Below are 23,010 nucleotides of genomic sequence, written 5' to 3' on the forward strand. Positions count from 1 at the left end.
GATTTTTAGATTAAAAAACTGGATTTCATATTTTGCTTTAGATGTGCCAAGCACTCACCAGACTTGGATATAAACTTTACAAAATGCATCTCCTGCCACCACTCTCTGCAGGTCCTCCTGCCCTTCGTGCCCCACAATCTCCTCCCCTCCCAGCTTGACCTCTCCCCACAGGATCTGAGATTCACATACTAAACTCACGAGGGCCCTTCCAGAGGATCTAAGATTTAACCAGGTTTAAACCCTCACACTTAAAGGATAAGGCTTATACAGTACAGTCAAAAGCCACAGGGATCATTTTGGTTTTTAGGACAGCAAGTAATATCTCTGAATTTCCAGATTTCAGGGGCCAGGTCAGCGAGACTTGCTTTTACATGGACCCTGGGATCCAGGTGACAGAAATCTGATAGTCTGTCCTGTTAGTGTTTATTCTTCTCCCCTCTCTCTCCATAGGCAGGACAGGTGTGTAGCACAAAGTACAGTCACAGTACCTGGCATCTAGAAGGCACTTAGTAAACACTGATCGAGCAAATGATCAATTCTCACAGGTAAAAAATTACTCCTGATGTTGACTCTACATCTTTCCTGCATGGCTAATCTTTTACTTCTTGAATTAGGTATCTATTGATGTGCAACAAATTACCACAAATCTAGAAGCTTAAGGCAATTATGAACACGTGTTAGCTCATCCAGTTTCTGGGGGGTCAGGGATTCAGGAGCAACTTGAGATTGGATGGTCTGGCCCATGGTCTCTCGTGAGGTTGCAGTGGGATGTTGGCCAGGGCTTTGAGGCTGGAGAATCCACTTCCAACATGGCGGACACACATGGCTCACCATTCAGTGTTGACTGTGGGCAGGAGGCCTCAGTTTCCTACCAAATGGATCTTGCCATAGGGTTTCTTGAGTGTTCTATTGACATGGCAGCTGGCTTTTTCTGGAGTGAGTGACCCAAGGGAGAACAAGGTGGAAACTGCGATGTCTTTCATGACCTAGCCTCAGAAGTCATAGTCTTATGAAATCTTTCTGGTTATACAAGTCAGGAGGTCACTTCTATTAATTGTAGGAGGGGGTTACACAAAGGCATGAGTATCGAGATGCAGGGATCACTAGAGATCATCTTGGAGGTTGGCTATGATACCTCTCATTCAGTCCTTTCTTATTTCTGCCAGAAACTGAAATCCCTGTTTACCACTTTCTTCTAGATGCATTTCAGTTCTTTCCTCTTAGGCATCTCATGACCTATTAAGGGAAAACCAGACTCGCTAGCACTTCAGAGGTGTGGCAAGGATGTGCTTTGGCCAGGGGCAACGCTAATCCATCACAAGTGGTTCTTGACTCTTAGAATCGTGATAGACCTCAACCTCAGCTTAACCCTTGCTGCATAGTCCCAGTTACTGCTAAGCCAAGACCTAATGAAAAATCAGGGAGGTCGCTGCACTGTATGTGGGGAAAGTACCACCTTCTATAAGCAAAGATGTAACTCTTAGGCTATAGTAGTGTATAGGATGGGAGTTATGTTTTTAGAAGCGAAGTTGGATAATGTCAAGCCATAACCACTTCTTCCTAGGGCTCTGGTGACCAAGAATACACGCTGGCAAGAAGTTACTGAGATTTTCAAGGCAGGGCCTGTGGCCAATAACATTTGCCTCTGGACAAAGATAACTCACTTAGTTGGAGAATTTGATCTTCACTCGTACTTCATTAGCACTAAGGCCTAAGCTAACTGGATCACCCTTCAGCATCTGTGGCCTCAAAATATCTTCTTATGCTCATTAAACTGGCACAACAGAAGATTCCTCCCTCCCCCACCTCTTTTCCTCTTGGCTGCTTTTGTTTTCTTTGTATGGGAGTTTATAGATACAGGGCCCAAACTTCAGTGAATGGTTCTGTTGTTTGGCAGAGTTATTAGAAAAACATTTTTTTCCTCTCACAATAGTGACTGTTCTTTTTCCCAACATTCTCATATCACTGGGGAAGGCAGCTCAGGAGGAGATAGGGGTTTCCAAGGCCATAAAAAGCAGTAACTGGGGATTTACTAGGTTTCCTCAACTGCAGTGTCCACTGGTTGGGGAGAATTCCCGGAACTGGGAGGGAGGGAGAGAGAGACAGAGACCACTAGCATTCGAGAGGACACACGTGCACCTTAAAGGAGCGTGGGTTGGATTATGGGATGCTCTCAGTTAATAACAAAAGCATTATTGCTTTTGACCTGTTCATCCCTCTCTCCATGTGCAGAGTTTCGGTCATGCTCTCAATGGAACGTAAAACTTTTAAGAACAAGTTTAAGCAGGTGTTTTGGAGCCGGGGGAAAACATCCAACTTCCAGAAGAGCTGGGGCCATTGTAGTTGCTTCAGTATGAAGATGTGGGGCTCATTCACCTGTGTTAAGCTTCCTGCGGACGTGCCCTGGAGACTGGACTGACCCGGGCTTCCAAGAGGGAGGGTGGAAGGGAGGTGAGGTTGCTTCTTGGTCAGCATGGACCAAAAGGCTGGCCAGGGTGGATCGTATACTTAAGGTAAAGCCCTCTACTTCCTGGGAAGGCATGGCCTTAATTTATCCCATTATAAGCCTGGATTTTGTGACTTCACAGTCATGTCTACTTCTTTTTATCTTCTTGCTCCAGCTCCTGCGTCTTACTGGTCTTACATTGTCTTTTATTTTCTTCTTTCCATCTTGGAGTTCCCTTGAAACTCTCCTTCTCTCCCTCCAGTGTAAAAAGACCTCCCACCCCCGACCAGCTTCATGGGAACCCAGCCTGGGACTCCAGATCTCTCTGGGACAGGACGTGGGTTTTCTTTGGAACTTTAACTTCATTTAGCAAGTGCTCAAAACTACAAATAAGAAGGTTGGGCAAGACCGAGTTAGTTCATCATGAGGTCTTTGGAAACTTTGAGGGTGCTTTTGAGAAGCTTGGTGGAGCCCAAGATGAGGTAGCTAGGGGCCCCTGGGGCAGTAGACGTCAGTATTGGTAGCTTACCGTGCTTGAACCTTTCTGAGCTCTGTCTGCTGCAGACTGGATGATGCGAAAGGGCTGATATCAACAGCACTGGATGGGTGTGGGCTTTTTGATAAATATCCCCATAACATTTTTAGGGGGGTGACTGTGTCATTAGAAGGCTTATTATATATTTGAAGTTGGAGGGGCAGAAACCAGCCTTCAGTTGACATTGACACTCTTTCTCTGACACTTCTCCCCATGATAACTAACTAGCACCTGGGAGTGGACAGACGCCCCACAGACTTCTGCCACTATTCTCCCACAGGCCTTTTTCATGCAGTATTTTAGAAATATGAACAGTGGACAGCACCCAACCTCATGGACATAAGCTTCGTTAGGGCTCAGGTGCCCAGGAATGTGGCAGCAGCTCTGTTTCCTGTGATCTGAGTCACTGGACCGTCACTGGTACCCGCAGGGCCTCTCACCCCACCTTTGGCTGGTTCCCCACTTGGCTGATTTCCTGGGCTGGGAAAGTTCTTGGAGTTTTTAGCAGGTCTGCCTGGAGGGCTTCACTCTGTGGTTTCCTTCTGGCAAGTAGTGACTTTTCCTGGGTACCAGAGGCATGCAGAAAGTTCCAGTATAACTCCAGTATGTAATTTTGAATGGACGGAGGAGGGCGATAGGAAATGAATGAGTAAATGAATGAATGAATGAATGAATGCAGAGAGGCAGGGGGTGAGCAAATTCCATACTTAAGTGAAATCACTGCTGTCCAATGGTTCTCTGTGTTCAAGTGTGTGCTTTGCATCAGAACGTGGGTGGTGGGATTGGGGGTCGCCCTCCCCATTCTCCCTCTGTGATCTTCATCTCCCTGTCTGGCTATCACCGTGTTTTCCATCTCACTTTATACTCTGCTCTCTCCTTAACCTATCAGTGTCTGATTCTTTCACATTTTCTCCTTATGAAGCACAAACCAGCTCAAGTTTCCTTTTACTAACTGGACAGAGCTCAGGCTCTGCAATAGACACAGAACAGATCATTCAGAAAGTAAAGAGGAGAAAGAAGAAATCATTTCTATTACATTTGAGATGCTAATCTTGAAATGCCCCCAGTGCTCTTCTGATTAGATTCTGCGCTGAATGAAACATGTAGTCAACGGCAAGCCTCTGCCCTCAGACATCTCCGATTCTCCTCGTGTGACTCTCTGGGAAGATATAGATAGCACGAAGTAATCGCTCCCGGGGAATTAATTGCTGTTTCCTCTTTCCTGTTTTGAACAGAAATTTTCTTTATTGTGTGAGTACAGCATGTAGAACATATTCTCTGGCATCACATAAATATTTACTTAATACCTAAAACTCATGCTCTTGGACCACTTATTCCCCTTGAAAATACTATAACCTATTCTTCTTGTGGCAAATAAAAAATAAAAGGCACTGCTTCTTTGATTTTCAGTACCTGGTTTGCGGGGGTGTGGCTTGGTCTTCTTTCCGTTTATCTTGTACCATTTCACCAATAAGCCCATGAAGGCAAACCAGAGAATTATGGAAAGGGAAAATCAACCCCTCAGAGACGGAATGGGAAGGGGTCTGTCTAGCTTCTCTTAAGAGCTCCCCCCCAAGCCATAACCAAAGTTGTCTGGAATAACCTTGTAATTGTTGCTTTGTTCGTGGAGACCTGTCTATTAAATAGGACCAAAAGCAGGATGTCTGAGAACAGCAATGAGAGAGTGGCCATGGGCCATCCTTTGTGGTGAGGAGTCTGTGCCCAGGACAGTGTCTGGCAGTCATTATCCACATAGTAAAAGTTTTTAGATGAGCAGTTTATTTCATTCGCTTCGAAGATTTTCAGTGTGTCACTTATGTTTTTGAGTATATTTATCCTTTTCTCTGTCTTGTTTTCCATATATACAGACTATACATACTTTTCTTGGTTTTCTTTTCCTATTTATTGTTTCTTGGTGGATTAAGCATGTCTGCCTTTTTTTAAACCACTGCATTAAATGCCATCATGTGGGTGGATCATGAACTAATCTGTCCCTTTTAGCTTCCTTTTCTGCGTCTCTAGATGAGAGCAGAGGTGGACGTGTGGAGAGGTAGGTGGGCAGAGCAGGAGCTGATGTCTGTTCACACAGCTGTGTACAAGTGGGACCCAGGCCATGCCTCCATCCTTGGGAGGCGTGATGGGGGAGGGGAGCGAGGTGGGAATTAATGACTGACATTTACTGTGTATCAGCTGTATGGATTTCAATAAATAAATAATTTGGTCTCTTGAAGGTTTGGTTCTTTGTAAGTCAAGGATAATACCACTCCATGGTATTAGAGGATGTATGTAAGCTGCTTACATGTCTCGTGTATATGCAATAATCTCTCATGTGTATGTAATAGCACCTCATGGATATGTAATAGCACCTCATGAATATGGAACAGTATCTCATGTGTATGTAACAACACCTCATGGATATGTTGGTAGAACCTCATGAATATGGAACAGCACCTCATGTGTATGTAATAGTACCTCATGGGCACAGAATAGTACTTCATGGATATAAGAATGGTACTTGGCACATGGCTGGGGCCCCATAAATTGTAGCTGTTATTTTTCAGCTTCTCAATATCTCAGGTTTGGCCCTTAAAATAATATGAGGATGGTTGAGTTGTTTTCTTTGAGTTGTGAAATTACCTGCCTTGAAGGACTGGATTCCTCCTTTGCTTGGATTCTAAGAAAAGTCTTCTGAGAAGATCCCCAGCCTTTTCCCAAACCAGTTATGTTTCTCACTGAGTCCCAGAGCTGAGTCAGTGTCCCTCACCCGGCCCAGTCTTCCTGGCAGCTTGCCAAGTCTGAAGATGGAGTTGTTTTTCTAAAGCTCCTAATGGATGGGGTGGGGAGAGAGAATGCTGACTCTCTCTTACTCACAGTGACAGGTGTGGAACATCTGGAGGCAGCTGGGCCCCAGCAGGGCAGGGCAATTAGGGGGTGTCCCTGCAGGTTTTCCAGGGTGGGGAGTGAGGCTGTGTCAGTCCTCCTCAGTAAGGAGGTATTGTGTTCACACCAGGAAGAAAAAGAAAGAAGCATAGGAGCTTGGGGTTTAGGCTGAGCCATTGTATTGCCCCCGCCTGATAGATCAGAAAGCAGAAGCCCAAAGACATCGAATGAATTGGTCTAGAGTGTAAAGCTGGTTTGGGGCAGAGGCAACATTTGGTCTCCTGATGCTGAGTTCAACCATCTTGGCAAATATGGTCAAAAGAGGTCAAAGAGGGAGGTCAGAGAAAATAAAGATGACCCCACAGCATACTTGCTTGTGGAAAAGATCCCTGTGGCCTCCGAGCATCATGGGTAGGTGACTGTCCTGTGGTGGGGAGCGGCAGTGGTACCTGGAGGCTGCCAGTCATGCATAGTGGTCAGCCTGGTTCAGCCTTCTGGGTCAAGGGTCTTGGGCAGGGTCCAGACTTGGGTTTGGCAGTCCTTGCTACATGTGTGGAAGGAGGTGCTAGCATCCAGGTGTTCATAAGTCTGGGCCTGTCAGAAATTCTCTGCTCGATATTCTTAAATTGAAAGACGCCCCAAGAGTATGGAGGTGAAGGGTGTCTGTCACCTCATATAGGGGATGGTGTTTGGTCCTGTCAGGTCAGCTCCCTTTTTGTGCAAGAGGAGGTGAGGTGGGGTGAGGGAGGAGATGTCAGAGCAGTGAGATGTTCACCGACCAGACTGGTCTGGTGCCAGGAGCTGCCTCTCAGCGTACGGCAGTGTCCCCGTGGTTGTGGCAGGGAGGTCTTGGCCCCAGGAAAGGAGGTCAAGTGAGGAGAGACTAACAGTCGTAACTGCAACGTGTGGGCTCTTTTGGCTGCTTCTGCCACTTGCCTGCACTCTGTCTTAGATGCTTCCGAGCATGGGGGCTGTTGGATGCTCATCATGTAAAAGCTCTTAGGAGCCTGAAGTTGCTAAGACTAATCGAACCAGGCAGGAAACCTGCCTGGAATGTTGTTGGAGGCTGAGGTTACAGCTTGATGCCTCTGTGACCTCTTAGCATTATATCTGACCAACCAGATCTGCATTTCCACAGAAAGTTTAGCAGAAGTTGGCTTTTCGTTCATCTCTCCCTGACTCAGGGTCTCCCCTTCTGCTGTGTGGCAGACGCACCCATAAATCAAAGGGTCTGGAAAGGGCCAGGTAGGAGCTCTGGGAGGAAAGCCAGCCTGCATTTTGCCTCTGGGGCTGCTGCAAATGAAGGGTCACACCAGGTGGGTGTAGTTGGGTGCATCCAGTGACAGCAGTGAGCATCCTTCGGATCGGGCATAGGGGGGCAGATCGGGGTAACTCCTCGCTCAGTTCAGAAGCACCGGTGGCTGCAAAGCTGATGAAATTTGTCCTGTGCCCCTTTGCGCTGCAACCTGTCTCCTCCTTGTTTGTGCCAAGTAGCCTCCCGCTTCCGCAGCACAAAGGACCCATAGGCACAGAGAACTGCTTTTAAAAGTCATTAAGGAACATTAGAGAACATTGTTTTCAAATATTATGTACAATACAAAAACCCATCATCCCAGTAGAGCATAGGAATTCTTTCTTTTATGTTACCTTCAACCTGCAAATATGTTTTCTATAGTTTGTGCTGTTGTGAATTCTGTGTTCAAAATATTCTATTGCATTTTCTCATGTTCCTATATAGTCTTCACTCCCCATTTTAAAATTGCTGTAGATGCAGTATAATTCATTAGGCCATTCTCTCTCTTTTTAGAAAAAAATGCTTATGTATTTATTTTTGGGAGACAGAGCACAAGTAGGGAAGGGGCAAGGGGTGGGGGGAGGCACAGAACTCAAAGCAGACTCCAGGCTCTCAGCTGTCAGCACAGAGCCGGATGAGCAGCTTAAACCCACAAACTGTGAGATCATGACCTGAGCTGAAGTTGGTCACTTGACCAACTAAGCCACCCAGGCGCCCCTAGACCATTCTTTTAATGTTAGACAATCAAGTTACTTCTGTTTGTTGGCAAAATTAGATATGCAATGGCGAACCTCTCTAAGATGTATAGCTTTTAGTTTCTGTTTAATTATTGACTTAGACTTAATAGCTAAGGAACTCTCAAGTTAAAGGATGTGAGTCTCCTTGGTGGTATTTGCTATTATTATAATATTGCTTCTGGAAATGTTATGTCACATTGTGTAGGTATAATATGGATAATACAATTTGAAAGCAAATTTGTTTATTTAGGTATTATATGGTAAGTCAGCAGTATGTCAAGACTGCCCTGCTTTGCATTTTAAAAGTTCCTAATGAGAGTGAATATTTTATATCTTATATATTTTATGTTCGTGTCATTTACACACTTGTCTCTAGGGATCTTGATGGATAGATTTGGATATGTTGATACATAGACCTCTGTGGTATTCTTGCCATTTAACTTGAAACTTATCAGGAGGAAAGAGGCAAATCCAGATTGTGGAACATTCCATAAGACAACATAAATGTACCATAAAAAGAAAACAAAGCTGTTTTCGATGAAGAAGGCTAAAGAGACACAGCAACTAAATGCAAGGCATGAGCTCTAAGTAGCTTCTGAAAAAATGGAAAGCCCCAATGACTAGAAGAGGCATTTTGGGGGGGACAATTGGAGAGATTTGTATATAAACTATATATTAGATAATGTAATAGTGTTCAATTTCTTGACTCTAATCCTGTGGTTACCTAGAAGGATGGTTTTGTTCTTAGGGGATGAAGCTGAAGTATTTAGGGGTAAGGTGTCACTGCATTTGCCGCCTTCAGATGGGTTAGCAAAACTCCGTAGGTTCTATCATATATTAAATATTAATATAATTAAAACATCATGTTATAACACTAAAATTGTAATTATGTATTGTTTGTTCATGATGTAAATAAATAATACATTATTAGTCTGCAATATAATGCAGTATAAATAATACAATTTATAGACATTATAATTCATACTCTTTTTAATATCTAATATATTGATTTTTATATACACATCTGTATACATGTGTAAGCCTATCCTGTCACACTCACGCATACACACGTGTGTGATGCATCACCCCACAGGAGCTGCATTTTAATAGAGATGGTGACAGCAGCAGGAAATGCTAAAGGGATCAGTTTCTGCTGGTGACCCCAGGCCCAGCGGGAGGACCCCTGTGGCTCCCTTCCTGATCCAGGCACGTGGGTGACAGGCACAGAGATGCTCTGGCCTACCGTTGGCTTCCCTCCAGAGGAGCGCGGAAGGGAGTGTGCTTACCAACCAGGGGCCGCAGCCCCTTTCTCCTATTGCCTGTCCTGCTGCTACTTCGCACATGGCCAGTGGGCAGGCCCTCCAGGGAGCACGAGATTTCCCTGTGTTCCTCCTCTCCATCTTTGACACAGAATGTGACTCACAAGGCAGTGCGGATGTGCTCTGGGGACAAGGGGGGATGGGCAGAACTCTTTGTCCCTTCGACAATCAGACCCACCCTCAGAGGAGTTATTCTTGGCTCTCTGACCTGTCCGACCCCCCCTCCGCACGCCCGCCACAGACATTAAGCAGCTTCTCTCCAGGTGTGAGTGCGCCCCTCCAAGAGGTTTTGAAAAACCAGTGGGGTTAAACTAATGGGTTGCTGTGTTAACGTATCAGATTACTGGAAACAGTTTAGAAGTTCGGTTTGGTGGCTGGTCATTTCTGTAAAAAGTTGAGAAATGAGGTCCTCGGGGATCCCTGTTACTCCCATTCCTGCAGGACTCCCTTGACAAAACTAGATCAGACTGATTGTGAGTTTCACTGAAAGTACTACTTTCCAGGGTCAAAATGACTAGTAAACCTGAGGGATTTGCAAACCAAATTGCAATTTAAATGCAACAGGGGGGCAACTTAGTCTTCCAGTGTGTCCCGTGGGGAATCCGTGAAGGCAGTTAAAGGGCTTTTACAGAGAATTCCCCTCCTCTGGCCTCAGCTGCCAGACCTGGGGGTCGAGGTCTGGATTTTTGTAGAATAGGTTTGTAGCAAGTAAGGGCTGCACAGACTCATTTTTTAAATTTAAAAAAAAATTTTTTTTTTTTACTGTTTTATTTATTTTTGATGCAGACAGAGACAGAGCATGAGAGGGGGAGGGGCAGAGAGAGAAGGAGACACAGAACCAGAAGCAGGCTCCAGGCTCTGAGCTAGCTGTCAGCACAGAGCCCGATGTTGGGCTCGAACCCACAACGTGAGATCTGACCTGAGCCAAAGTCGGAGGCTTAACCGACTGAGCCAACCAGGCGCCCCTTTTGCTTCTTTTTTTTTTTTTTACTTCATTTTTTTTTAATTACCATGTTTTCTCCTGCTTATAAAATGGTAGAATATTCTGAATATAGCGAAAAGTAGGAAGTGGAAAATGGAAATCACCTATAATTGCACAACTGGGTGATGGTTGCCAGATTTGTGTGTGTGTGTGTGTGCGCAAGCACATACATCTCTGTGTTAAAGCAGAGCTGGAAAAAATAAATAAATAAATAAAATAGCTGGGATGTCCCCATGAGACTTTTGTCAGCTGGGTCTTAGTCCCTAGGTTGTGGTAGGGTAGAAGGTGGCCTTTCCACATTCCATCTCTTCCCACGTCAGAGACTTTTTGAAATAATAAGCAGCAGTTAAAAAGGGGATCCAGGCAGGCTGGGGGCCGGGAAGCAGGGGGTCCGCAGGCAGAACCCCATCCGGATCACCGGGGTCTGTGCTGGGGGTCAGCACCTCTGCCCGTCTGCGTGGACGCCGCTTCCCTCTAAAAGCCCCCACTGGACATGTGCTTCTGTTCTTGCCCTTCCCCTGCTCCCGTCGTACATCCCTCCACCCCTACCCGCTCTGCGGACAGGCCGCCTGCCCTTGCATTCAACAGCTGTTTGGCTCACACAGTGCTCTCCGTTGCAAAGAACCTTATTTTCAAAGAGATCTGGGAGGAGCAGTGCTTCTTCTCCCCAAGGACACGGTCACGGTGGCATATTGGGTGTGGGGGGACGCTTGGCGGCATGGAGCCTTCTCAGTGCTGTTTAAGCAGAGCCATGCAGGCGACCTTCCAGGGCCTGCACTAGTGCTGGGAGCCAGGCGGGAGAGCAGAGCCTACCTCTCCTGCCCCCGGGGAAGCTGGAGGCCGCTCGACTCTGGTGTCATGAGAGTTTTGGGGCTTTGCTGTTGAGAGAGTGGGCTGCCCCCCAAAGCAGCATGCGGACCATGGGATGCTGGCTTTTCCCCTCTGTCTGGGTTAGAACCTGGGCTCCACCACTTAGTAGCTGTGTGAACAGGTGGCATAAACTCTCCAGTTCTCAGTTGACACACCTGTGAAGTGGGGCTGCTATCCGTATCCCTCAACAAAGGGCAGATGTAAGGATTCAGGGAGCGCCTGCCACAGAGGAAGCCCTCCGAGAGCGTCAGCAGCTATAATCATTGTACTAACCCACTGGGCTGCCCTCACAAAATGCCATAAGCTGAGCGGTTTCAACAGGGGAAATGTATTTCTCATAGTTCTGGAGGCTGCAAGTCTGAGATCACGGTGCCCGCATGGTCAGGTTAGGGCCCTCTTCCTGCCTTGTAGATGCCCACCTTCTCGCTGTGTCCTCATAAGATAGAGAGCCCGGGTCTCTTCCTCTTCTCAGGGCACCACCCATTCTGGGGACCCCCATCATGACCGCATCACATTGGCGGGTAGAGCATTAGCATGGGAACTGGGGCGGGGGGGAGACATAAACATTCAGTCCGTCACAATCATTGTTGTTGTTGTCGTCATTTAGTAGCCCCCTTGCAGGGCTCTGAGGTTTGCAGCAACCTCTCCTATGGAGGGAAGTAAGACATCAGCATGGCCCTTTTGTCTCCAGTGAGGTCTTAAAGCCCACAGTGGTAGGTCTTGAGCCTTCTGGAACACCACTCTTAGAGTGTTCTGTTTCCCTCTCCTTTTGACCTTTCGGAGAAGGCTCCTGGTTGCTGTAGCCTGGAAGAGGGGAAGGAGGAAAAGTCAGATTAGGTGGCTGCTCCTCGGAGCCAGGCAGCTGGGGGCAGAGGGCTCGCACCCCTGACCCCGCAGCTCCCTGGGTTTCAGCCCTGTTATTCCCATTTGCAGAGGGCCCAACCTTGAGGCTCCAGGCAAGGAAATGCCACTGTCCAACGTCACACTGCAAGGAGCTGCAATAAAATGTGCAGCCTGAGCTTTTTGATTCCCACACCCTTATAGTATGCGGCTGGGGAATGGAGCAACCCCAAGGCCAGAGCAGGACTGGGGTAGGGATGGATTTGAAGGGAGCCACTGGTGCAGGATAAAGCACAGTCTGGGCCTCCCTGCCCCGTGTGGTGCTCCCTGGTGGTGCTCCCTGGCTGGGGCCGAGCGGTGAGGCTCAGACCCGGGAGCCCCTCAGCCGGTGAGTGCCGCCCCCCACGCCCCTCCCATTCCAGGCACCGAGAGTGGGGTAGGAGGTCTCTTCTGAGGTGTACTAACCCTGAGTGTGTTTTCTTCTCTGCTCTTGTCCTTCCCCAGCCCCTAAAGACAATGAAGAGCGCGTGTTCAGGGAGCGCATGCGGCCCAGGAAGCGGCAGGGGGCCGTCAGGCGCAGGGTCCACCAGGTCAACGGCCACAAGTTCATGGCCACCTACCTTCGGCAGCCCACCTACTGCTCGCACTGCAGAGATTTTATCTGGTAAGGCCCTCTCTCCTGGGAACCTCTAGCCATGCCTTCTCTGAGGCAAGAAGTCAGGGAAACGGTGTAGGAGGATAGAAGCTTTACTTTTAATGTGCTGACGTGCTTTATGTCCTCTTTATTTGACTAGAGAAGACTTTTCTGGAAGGCTCTGTGAGTCCTTGGTGCCTGGGAAGGGGGGATAAATAGAAAGGACAAACTGTGGTTCCTGGTGACTTTACACTTAGAATCATATCACGTATCACATTTAGGGAGTTGAGTTTATGACCAGTAATGGTATATTGCGACGTATTTTTTTTAAGCATCTTTATCTTTTAGAGACACAAGCTTCATTATTTACAAATGATATGATGTCTGGGATTTGTTTCAAAATGATCTGGAAGGAGAGGAAAGGGGCCAGGGATAGAGATGACATAATACCAGCCACGTGTTGATCATTGTTGGAGCTGGGTGATAGGTCTGCTACACTTATCTATTTTTGTACGTATCTGAGTTTTTCCATTATAAAGCTTGAAAAATACTTGATTGTCAATACCTGTAACTCAAAGCAGTTCTTAATGACTGTTGTAACAGTGGTGCTACTAGGATGGCCAGATTTCAGAGGAGTGAGAGAACAGCATTGGCTGGAGTGCTCAGGGAAGGCTTCCTGGAGGAGGTGGCATTTCTTTTTTTCATGATTTGGTAGGCAGAGACAGATAGGTTGTAGGTCTTTTCAGGAGGTGGAGAAGGATAAGAAGCACTAGCTTGGGTATTGGAGGGGGGATTTTAATGAATACTGACCAGGTGCCAGGCTCTTTCTTAGGCACTGAAAATGTCTTATTAAATCTTCCCGGTGTCCTATGAGCTTTGTATTATTAAACCCATTTCCTTAACAACAGTACTGAGGCTCAGAAATGAAAACAAGACTAGTCTAGCATCCCCCAGGTAGGAAGTATCAGAGGCCTGACTGTAAGCTTTTTTTGACATCCCACCAGCCTTTCTGGCGTCCTCTCTGAGTTCTTTAAGTTTGCCAACACACCTGGATCCTGTGTGGGGGAGAAAGAGTGAGGGCAGTCTGCAGCATGGACCATGCCAGGGGACGTTTGAATGGGACTCTGAGGGCCCCTTGGATTCCCAAGGGGTCCAGGAATGGCTGGTCTTGTCCTTGTGCTTTCCAGGACTAGGCACTGAGGTTGGCATGGACATCTGATGCAGTGCAGCTCACGGCAAACTCGACCCAATGGAGGCAGGAATACCTCACTCCCACCCACAGATATATTTGGCCCCCAGGGCTGCTTCTGCCCTCTGCCCTCCATTTTCTGTATTTGGGCCATGAGTTGTGTGTATGGAGGGAGTAGGCTGTGAGAGCTGAGATGTATGGATTCAGGTCTCCTCTGAGCCCATGGCGAGCACCACTGGGCTCTAGGCTCCCTGAGGCCCCGTCTGCGGGTGATGTGAGGCTGCTCCCGCCAGGCTGGGAATTGCAGATTTCTCCCTGGCCAATTGGTGGTGGTTCACTGAGGACAGAACCCAGGCCAGGTTGGTTGGATTGTTCTGCATCATGCTGCCCCTAACCCTGCCCCAGGGGACCCTACGCCTGCCAAGGAAGGAGCCTCTAACATTGGCCGTCATCACACAGGACATTGAACCCTTAGTCCTGGCCACAGACTGACCTGGAACTCTTGACTGCTCTGGAACACCAGGGAATGTGCCTAGAGGCTACAGCCCGCCTACATGATGACCCACAGGGAACGGCACGTTTGACTACTTGAGGCCTGCCTTGAGCAGGGAGAGTCTTTGTGGCTTTCCAGAACACGAATGGCACCTCTGGAATGGCTGTTTGTCTAGGAAGTCAAGACCTGACACTGACCAAACTTTTCCCCATTCCAAGCACTGACTGGGTCTACCCTCTGTTGCCTATTTAAGGCACCCTGCAACTGGGTGTGAAATCACTAGCTGGACCCGATGTACTCGGTGCATTGTGGGTGGTGGCCGGAATGGGGTGGCTTTGTGTGGTGTTTGACCTACTAGATTTTATTAAAAGGTTGTGTTCTTCTTTTCAGGGGTGTCATAGGAAAGCAGGGATACCAGTGTCAAGGTAAGAGGTGTTGTATGAACCAAATCCTTGGGGACCCACAGGCCTATCTGGGTCCGGGACTGGGGAAGCGTGTGCTGGGTTTGGTGACATTTGAAGGCTCCATACAGTTTGCTGCTTATGCCCCCTCTCCAAGAAGCAAGACCCTGCTTTTCTTTGTCCCTGCTTGGCCCTGGGTCCTGCATTCACATATGGCAGCAGAGCACCTGGGGGCGCCACCTGTCTCCAGGTGTTCCAGAGGTCTTAGCATCTTTCCTGGCAAGACACAGCAATTCAAGGCCCCTGGAGGCCCGGCTCTGCAAGGAGCTGGGCTCCGTGTCTGCCGTCCGCTCCCTACCTCTCTCCCTGGAGAAGTGCCCTCACCTCATTTGACTCCTGTCACCCAATGGCCCTTGCTCATTCTCTTTTTTTCAGTCTCTACTGTGGATACATCAGCTCTTAAGCTTTTAAGACTCACTTGAAGCTACTGCATATTGTTTATTTCCGGTTCTTAGACAAACATGCAAGGTCAAGTTGTCCAGGGTTGGAGGGTGGATATGTGCTGTGGTCATGACAAGATTCCCCCTTGGTCAGAGCTCACCCAGCCACTGGTTAAGTGGGGTCTCACCCCTGGGGGACTTGGATAGGTTTTTTGGACATTCCCACGTCCTTGGGGTATCACGTGTATGATCCGGGGCTTACCTCTTTGACCACACTGCCCATGACACTGATGACAGAGCTATAGGCTGCTATAAATTAAGCAAAAATGTTCGGCATGTAAGGGCACAACCAGATCAAAAAGCAGGAGAACCTCTGTGCCACAGGACATCCATTCCCCTGCCACAGTGTTCCCTTATCACCCCCACCAGCGTTGACGTTCCACAGCGAAGCACGAGGCCACTGCAGTGCCTTTCTTAGACCTGCTTCACAGAAGGGAAACAGTTCCCTACCTTGGCATAAAGAAGATAAAGAAGCAGGGAAATTGATTGCTACTTCCGGAACTAGAGAAAAGTGCTGATGCCATCTGGGTGTGAGTGGTGCATCCTTCTCCAGAGCATTTAGGAACCCCTAATGGATCTGATGGCAGAGTGCTTTGAAATGACCGCACAAGGGGCTTCCAGCCAGGGTATTCCTTTAAGACTTGGTGGCAGAGGGGCGTGGCTCCCCTCAGCCCTCTACTGAGACTTGAATCTCAGGCTGGCACCTCCCTGTCCCCACTTGTCACTCAGCCTTCTCATGTTTTTGCTGTTTGCAGTTTGCACTTGTGTGGTCCACAAGCGATGTCATGAACTCATAATCACGAAGTGTGCTGGATTAAAGAAACAGGAAACTCCCGATGAGGTAAATATTTCTAACATTGAATTCTGAGCTTTCTTCACTGCCACTCCCACCCTCCCCGCCTCCTCCGGGCTTCCTAAGAAAATCCTTGTCTCTCCGATATCTCCTTGCTTTCTTCATCATGTTTAATCAAAATTAAAATTGTTCACAGCCTTCCAGATTGAGGCACCCTCTGCAGAATGAGCATGGCTAGAATCAGGTTCACATCTCGGGATGTTAGTCCAAGAGCCGTGTGACCCCAGAGCTAAAGCCTATGAGGAAAATGTGAATTCATTTATGTCATTATCTCATCGGAACAGAAAAGTAGCTAACTGACATGTTAGTAACTCCACACCACTCATAAACAGTGAGAGACACAACACACAAGCGAGGACCTTTCTTAATGAAGCGATGGAATGGAAGCACAAAACCCAAGAAACACTTAGGAGGCAGAATGGCCAGAGTAATAATAAGAGGAACATTCACTGGGTACTCACCATGCCCTGATTTCAGTACTTCATCGTATATTATTGAATCTCCTAACACTCTTAAAGAGATCAATGTATTTTCTATCTTTGTTTTGTGACGGAGAGAGTAGAAGCACAGAGGGGTCAAATTAACTTGCCCCTGATCACACAGCCGCTATGTGAGGGGCCCTGTTCAGACCCAGGTAGTCCGTTCGAGACGAGTCTGAGCCCTTGGCCACCAGACTCGTCTCTTATCTTTACAAACAAGTATCGGATTGTTTATTAGGGAAGTCACTGGGGGTAAAGAAGCAAGATGATTCAACACTGAAGGTAGGGTCCTCCTAACGGAGCAATTGGGACAAGAGCATGACTGAGAGTTTGAATGTTATCTGTGTTCACAACAGTTGATTTCAAAGGCATGTTTTTAATTCTCGGTGAAATAAATACAGTATAATCATAGGGCGTTTGAACTGGGGGTCAGAGAGGCCCTAGGCGGGCTCATAATCAGGTGGATTAATAATGTGTCTTCCAAAACGAATAACTTCAGGACCTTCTACTACTTAAAAATAATTCAACCAAACGGGCATCCTCACCTCCGAAGTAGCTCCTGTCTTTTATCTCCTTTTGCTTTCACACGGTCTCCAGAAAGCAGCAAGGGACAAAGCTTGGATGGAACCTTCCATGTCCCTGAGGGGCAGGGAGCCCAGGATGCCAGGGCAGTTTGCAGGGGCTCTACTGTCATGGCAGAAACTGCAGGTCGTCCCTACCTGGGCTTCCTGGCTCCTGAACCAGGATCATAACCCAAGTACATTGTCACCCTTGTTACTTTTCTAGTGAATGAGAGACAGATGGCTGACCCGCCGTCTGTCTCCATTCCCTCCTCTGGACAGTCCACTGAGCACTTCCTGTTTGCCAGCTCTGGTACCATGTCCCCCTGAAAGCAGGAGAAGGGCACACAACTCCTGCCCTCCAGGACCTCACAGGTTTCATCCGCTGCCAGACCTTCTTTATTTCTACAGCTTTTCATGTCTCCTTGGAGGGAGAAGTCCCAAGAGAGTCCATGCCATGCAGGTTAGAGGGTTGAGATTTGAAATCTCCACAGCAGCTTAGTCTATGATGGAGTTCTTCTGTCTTTCCTGGCATATTGGCAGTGAATCCAAGTTCCTGGTGAGGTGTGTTCCCACGCTCAGCATGTCTCCCAAGGGAGATAAACTGCCAAGGATTGAGGACGGGGGCCATGGGTCTCAGCCTTGTGGAGTTAGGGCTTGACCCAGTGCTCCCAGGACCAGTCTCCTTTAGCACTGGTGTCCCCCAGCACACGCGGGCAACAGACGTGCCCTCCGCCCGATATAGCACTGCTGGGAGAGCATCCTTTGAGTTCTTTTTTTTTTTTTTCTGTAACTGCCTGTATGTGCATACACACATCCACACGTAGCTTTAAACACCGTCTAGTGTCTTGCTATTATTAGATGCTTTGGCACTTGGGCACCGTGAGCACCCAGCTGGTGTTCTCTACCTGTTGTGCATCTGTGGGTTAGCCCTCCTGACAACCTCTCCCCATACTTCCCATCGTGGGGACCTAGGAAGGCTCTCCTTTGTATTACCTTCCTTCCTTCATTTTTTGACCTTCTAGTTTTGTCTTTCTGCTCTTTTCATCCTCCCCATGACCTCTGTGTTGGTTTCCCTCACCCGTTTCTGGTCTTCCTAGGTAGAGTGTGCCCATGTATACCTTCACGCATGCGCTCTTGTGTCTGTTTTGCAGCCTCTCTGATTCTGTGGCTCTTGCCTGTGCCCCACCCACATCCCTCCATTCTCGGACACTTTAGGGTCCTTCATGGTCCCAGTTGAGGGTCACACAGCTCTTCCCATTCCTCACTGAACTTCCTAGTTCCTGGATACTTGCCCACAATCCCATGAGGTTCGTCCTGGGACCCACAATCCTGTTCTCCATGGAGGTCCACCACATCCTCAGCATTTGCAGGAAAAAGGTACAGCGATCTACATCCTTCAGGGTGAGCAGACACATGTAGAGGTGAGGTGTCTATATTCACTCATACATGCACTGAAGCTGAGTCTAAGGAGGGGTGGACGCTATTGTTTCCAGTAAATCAGGGGATCCTGTACTGGGCCACCACCTTCATTGATGGCCCGTGCGTCTCAAGCTGGGGTCAGTAGAATTCTGGCCCAATGGAAGGATCAGCCGCTCTGTGCTTTGTTGTGAAAGCAAATGACCCTGAGGGCATGTGCATGTGACAGGCACACCTCCACATTTGTGTTCAAATCTGCATCCACATTTCTGTCCTGTCTGTATCTGGCTTTGTACCCACCTTCCATTCCCCCCCCCCCCCCCGCCCCCCGCAACCCAGTCCGCAGCAAGCCAAGGAAAGATAGCTTCTTTGCTGCCTGCTTTGTACTCCTTGTTTCCCAGAGTAGCAAGACTGACTTCTCCCCAGCCCACGAAGTCTCAGGTGATGGTCCTTGCCTATTTTGAGGGGGCCCTGGTTCATGTGGCTGTTCCACTAGGAACATAGGTGGAGAGTGTCCCCCAGAGGGGCACAGGAGACCCAGAAATGTAGACCGTGCTGTTGACCCCTCACTTCTGTGTGTCTCATTCACCCTGCAGCCCTGAGACATCAGGTAGGACAGGGGGTGCCATCCTTATCTGCCAGGTAGGGAATCTGCAGCCCCACAAAGTCAGGAAGCTTGTCTAAGACCTCCCAGCTGGTGGGTGGCAGACCTAGACCCATGGATCAGGCTCCCTGGACCCCTCCTCCCTGCCCTTCCCCATCCATCTTGCCACCTTGTCTTTACTCCTTTTCAGTAACTGGTCAATGGCAGCAGAGTCATTAAAAGGCCTGGGCTCTGAATCCACACTTGTGGGCATCAAATCCTGGCTGTGCCACTCCTCAGCTTACAGGCATGTTTCTTGGTCTCGCAGTGCTGTAACTTCCCCATCTGTAAACTCAGGCTCATGGTGGCGTCTAGCACATAGGGTGCTGGCAAGGGTTCACGGTGACAGTAGTGCCTGGCCTGTGGCTGGCACTAAACGCTTAGTGCCTGCAGTGGTCACCACTCCACATTAGCATTCTGCACCACAAGGATTGTCCCAACTGATGGCCGACAGTTTCCACAGATGTACTGGGTTTTCAGGGTGTTTATAGAATCTGCCCACCATCAACCTGCCCAAAGAGGGCACAGCTGCAGCCCCCATGCCCAAAGCAGCATTGAAAAGCACATGCGACATCTCCTTAGTGGCCCAAACATGAGGTAGAACCTGGGTGCTGTGTGCTGTGAGAGTTTGAAGCCGCCATCCTGGCGGGACCACACAGGGAGCAGGCCTGGCTCACAGGGTCAGACGGAGAGGCAGAGAATGGCATCAGGAGCCACTGCCCAGGGGGTCCTCTTCACCTTGTTTGTCAGGGCGGCTTCCAGAACCCCGCTCGAACCTGCCCCCCTCAGTAGCCATGCCTTTGGGACAGCAGGTCTGGAGGAGCTCCAGCACAAAGCACGCCGGGGAGTGAATGAGCCTGGCAGTGACCCTGTGTTTTGCCATCCCTGCAGGTGGGCTCCCAGCGGTTCAGCGTCAACATGCCCCACAAGTTCGGTATCCACAACTACAAGGTCCCCACCTTCTGTGACCACTGTGGGTCCTTGCTCTGGGGCCTCTTACGGCAGGGTTTGCAGTGCAAAGGTAAGGCGCTCCATGCCCGGCCCTCACCCTTCCGAACCTGCATGTCCCCTGGGTCTCCTTTTTTTTTTTTTTAAATCTTTGTTCCCAGAGCCTCCCGTGTAAGTTCCAGGTCTGGCGGGGGTACTAAGCACAAGCCCTTGTTCAGCTCTCAGTAGTTACTTATGAATTTGTTACACAGTCTCTGTGCAGATGGCAGCCAAGGAAACTCCATGGAGGGGATGTGGAGGGGGAAGTGTGCTTTTATCATCTTTAAGACCGTGAGCAAGGCGGGGCAACAAGATGAGTCTGTAAAAGTGTAGAAATAATTTAAGGAACAGATACGCTAAAGCAGAAGAGAGGAAATATTTCTGGAGTGAGACCCTGAAAGAAGTCATAGATACCCTGTCACAGTCCATGGTTCTGAGCTTACTCTTGGGAGGACCATGTTAGAACGCTGTCACCTAAGACGTTTTATTGATCCTTTATAGGTCAGTTCCATAGGTGATACTATTCCCATGACCCTGAGGCTCAGAGACCAAGTAACTTGCTCATGCCACACCACTTATTAGCACAAATAAGGTTCAAACCTTGGCTCTTGAGTCTCGAGTTCCTTCCTCTGTTTCCTGTTGTCCTGCTCATGAATTGTCTTCTGTTCAGATGAGATGGATAACAACACATAATAATGAGGGGAGGGGGAACATGCTCTCAGGACCTGAATAGGGTGCTAAGTTTCATGGGCCCGTCCAGCTGGCACGCAGCATTTGGCATCTGTGAACTGTTGGGATTTGTACTGAATATATTGTTAATAAATCCCCATTGTGGAAAAATTAAAGGTAAAAGCTGAAAAAGAAACTGGAGGCCATGAACAGACAGGTCATTGAAGAGATCCCAATGAGAAGTTCATGAGGATTGGAAGGAAAGTTTATAGGTGTAGAGGGAATAAAGAGAAGGAGAGTAACTGAAGAGATACTGAGGAGTAATTTATTGGATGTGTGACCAGAGCCAACTGGGAGGGCAGTGACACCATTCACTGAGAGGAAAGAAATCAGGTTGGAGGCAAAGATGGTGGAGTTGGGTTGGGGTCATGTGAACTTTGACGTGCCCGTGTGAAATCTACCAGAGCTGTCTAACTGGGTGTTTCTCATTGAAATTCAGGGGGAGGTCTACGGGGAGCGTCTAGACTTGGGATTTGTCAGTGTAGTAGTTAAAGGCATAGTATGTAGTACTTAAAGCTATAAAGTCAACGTCTTCCCCAGAAGAGGCTGAGTGTCATGAGAGACGGCAACGTGCTGAGGCTTGGGGAGGAAGGTGACCAGCCTTCAAGGAGGAGCCTGTAAAGGCAGCGGCAGGACTTCAGAGATGGGAGCAAAGGTCTTGAGGGAAGGTTTCTCGGAAGACACACGAGTGTTAAAAATATTCAAAGGAAGTGTTAAGTGGTGCCAGATGTTCCCAAGAGGTCATTCAAGGGAAGAAGTGGAACATGGAGTTGGATTTAACTCTTAGGAGGTCACTAGTGACCTGGACAGGAGCTGTCTTGGTGGGATGGAAGGCCAAGTATGGAGGCTGAAGATGAAGTATTTTCAGAGAGGTTTAGGTAATGAGGGAAAAGACGATGAAAACAGGGGAGGTTAGTGAGCTGGGAGGGAGAGGAGTGGGATTTGGGGAGAAACATGGACACCTCTCCTCCCAGGTGGGTGGGAAGCCTCGAATTGAGGCATAGGTGCGCGTGTGTTGCCTGTGTCCAGGGTAGGAGGTGAGGGCTCAAGATGACCCTTTAAGTTTCGACTCCATTGAGGGCATTGCACGAGAGTCCCCGTGTCTCAGAACCAGGAGATCCCCCTTTCGAAGTTGAGGGAAGAAGTGGGTGTGGAGGTTGGAAGCAGCCGTGCTGGGAACCGAGGGCATCCTGGCTGGGGACAGGAGGAAGTGACGGCTGTCTACACATGTCCTGGGTGGGCTGCCCAGACTTTCAGACTGGCATTCCTGCGCACGTCCCTGAGACACAGAAGCGGGGCTTGCCCGCCATCCTTCTTGACAGTGAGTGACATGAAAGTGGAAGAGGAGGAAGTAAGTGGAGCAGGACTCTCGAGTGTTGTTGGCAGAGGAGTGATGCTTTGGGGAACCGTTGAGGGGGGTTGCCGGGAAGCACAGAGCCTGCTTTGGATGCCACTCTGATAAGGCCAGACCTGGGTTTCTGTAAATATATGAATGATTGATCAACCTGGGGAATCTAAATGAAGATACCATCATCTCATAAATATTGACATTTTAAGAAAGCGCCCAGGCACGCAGCTGTCGCTGCCAGGGCTGTGGGGTCCCTGGATGACCCTAGAAGTAGGCAGGACCCGGGGATGTGTACTGAGCTGTTTTGGCAAGAAACAATCTCATGCCGGCTCCAGCAAAGGGAGAGGAGAACGAGGCTACCTCCAGGAAGGACACCTGTTCCCAGGAGCCCAGAGCAGTGGACGGGAGGCAGGCCACACAGACTTCAGGCCAAGGCTGTCAGAATATAGGGTCCCCAACTCACGTTCACGGATTTCCCCTCTCCTGTTCCAGTTACCGTGATGTGGTCACTCCCCCTTGCTCCTTTCCTATCCCGGCTACCTCTCCCCCACCCTTGAGTAACGGATACTTTTAGAGCAGCTCTAAGTCTACAGCAAAAGTGAGAGAAACGTGTAGAGATTTCCCATATACACCCTGTGCCCACATACACACAACCTCCCCAGCATCAACGTGTCCCCCACCAAATGGTACGTTTGTTACCATTGCTGAGCCTACATTGACACAATAGGACCCTAGGGACCCAGTGTCCCTAGTTTACATTAGGATTCGCTCTTAGAGGTGGACATTCTGTAGGTCTTGACAAATGTATCCATGACACATGAATCCAGACTCGCAGTTCCTACTAAATGCTTTCCTTGCCCTAGATCTCCTGG

At 48.6% G+C, this 23,010-nt stretch overlaps 1 protein-coding gene across 6 annotated transcripts in view; it reads left to right on the top strand.

The window, feature by feature from the left end:
• PRKCE (protein kinase C epsilon) overlaps positions 1–23,010 on the top strand; it is a 495,693-nt gene that overhangs the window by 301,081 nt on the left and 171,602 nt on the right. For all 6 annotated transcript variants that reach the window (XM_029937296.1, XM_029937293.1, XM_029937291.1 and 3 more), the window contains 4 exons: positions 12,408–12,567; positions 14,610–14,644; positions 15,876–15,961; positions 19,966–20,095. In XM_029937296.1, the coding sequence (XP_029793156.1) occupies positions 12,446–12,567; positions 14,610–14,644; positions 15,876–15,961; positions 19,966–20,095 (373 nt within the window). In that variant the 5' untranslated portion in view covers positions 12,408–12,445. The remainder of the gene's footprint in view (positions 1–12,407; positions 12,568–14,609; positions 14,645–15,875; positions 15,962–19,965; positions 20,096–23,010) is intronic.

Source organism: Suricata suricatta, chromosome 4 (genome assembly GCF_006229205.1).
Source record: "Suricata suricatta isolate VVHF042 chromosome 4, meerkat_22Aug2017_6uvM2_HiC, whole genome shotgun sequence".
Taxonomy (NCBI): Eukaryota; Metazoa; Chordata; class Mammalia; order Carnivora; family Herpestidae; genus Suricata; species Suricata suricatta.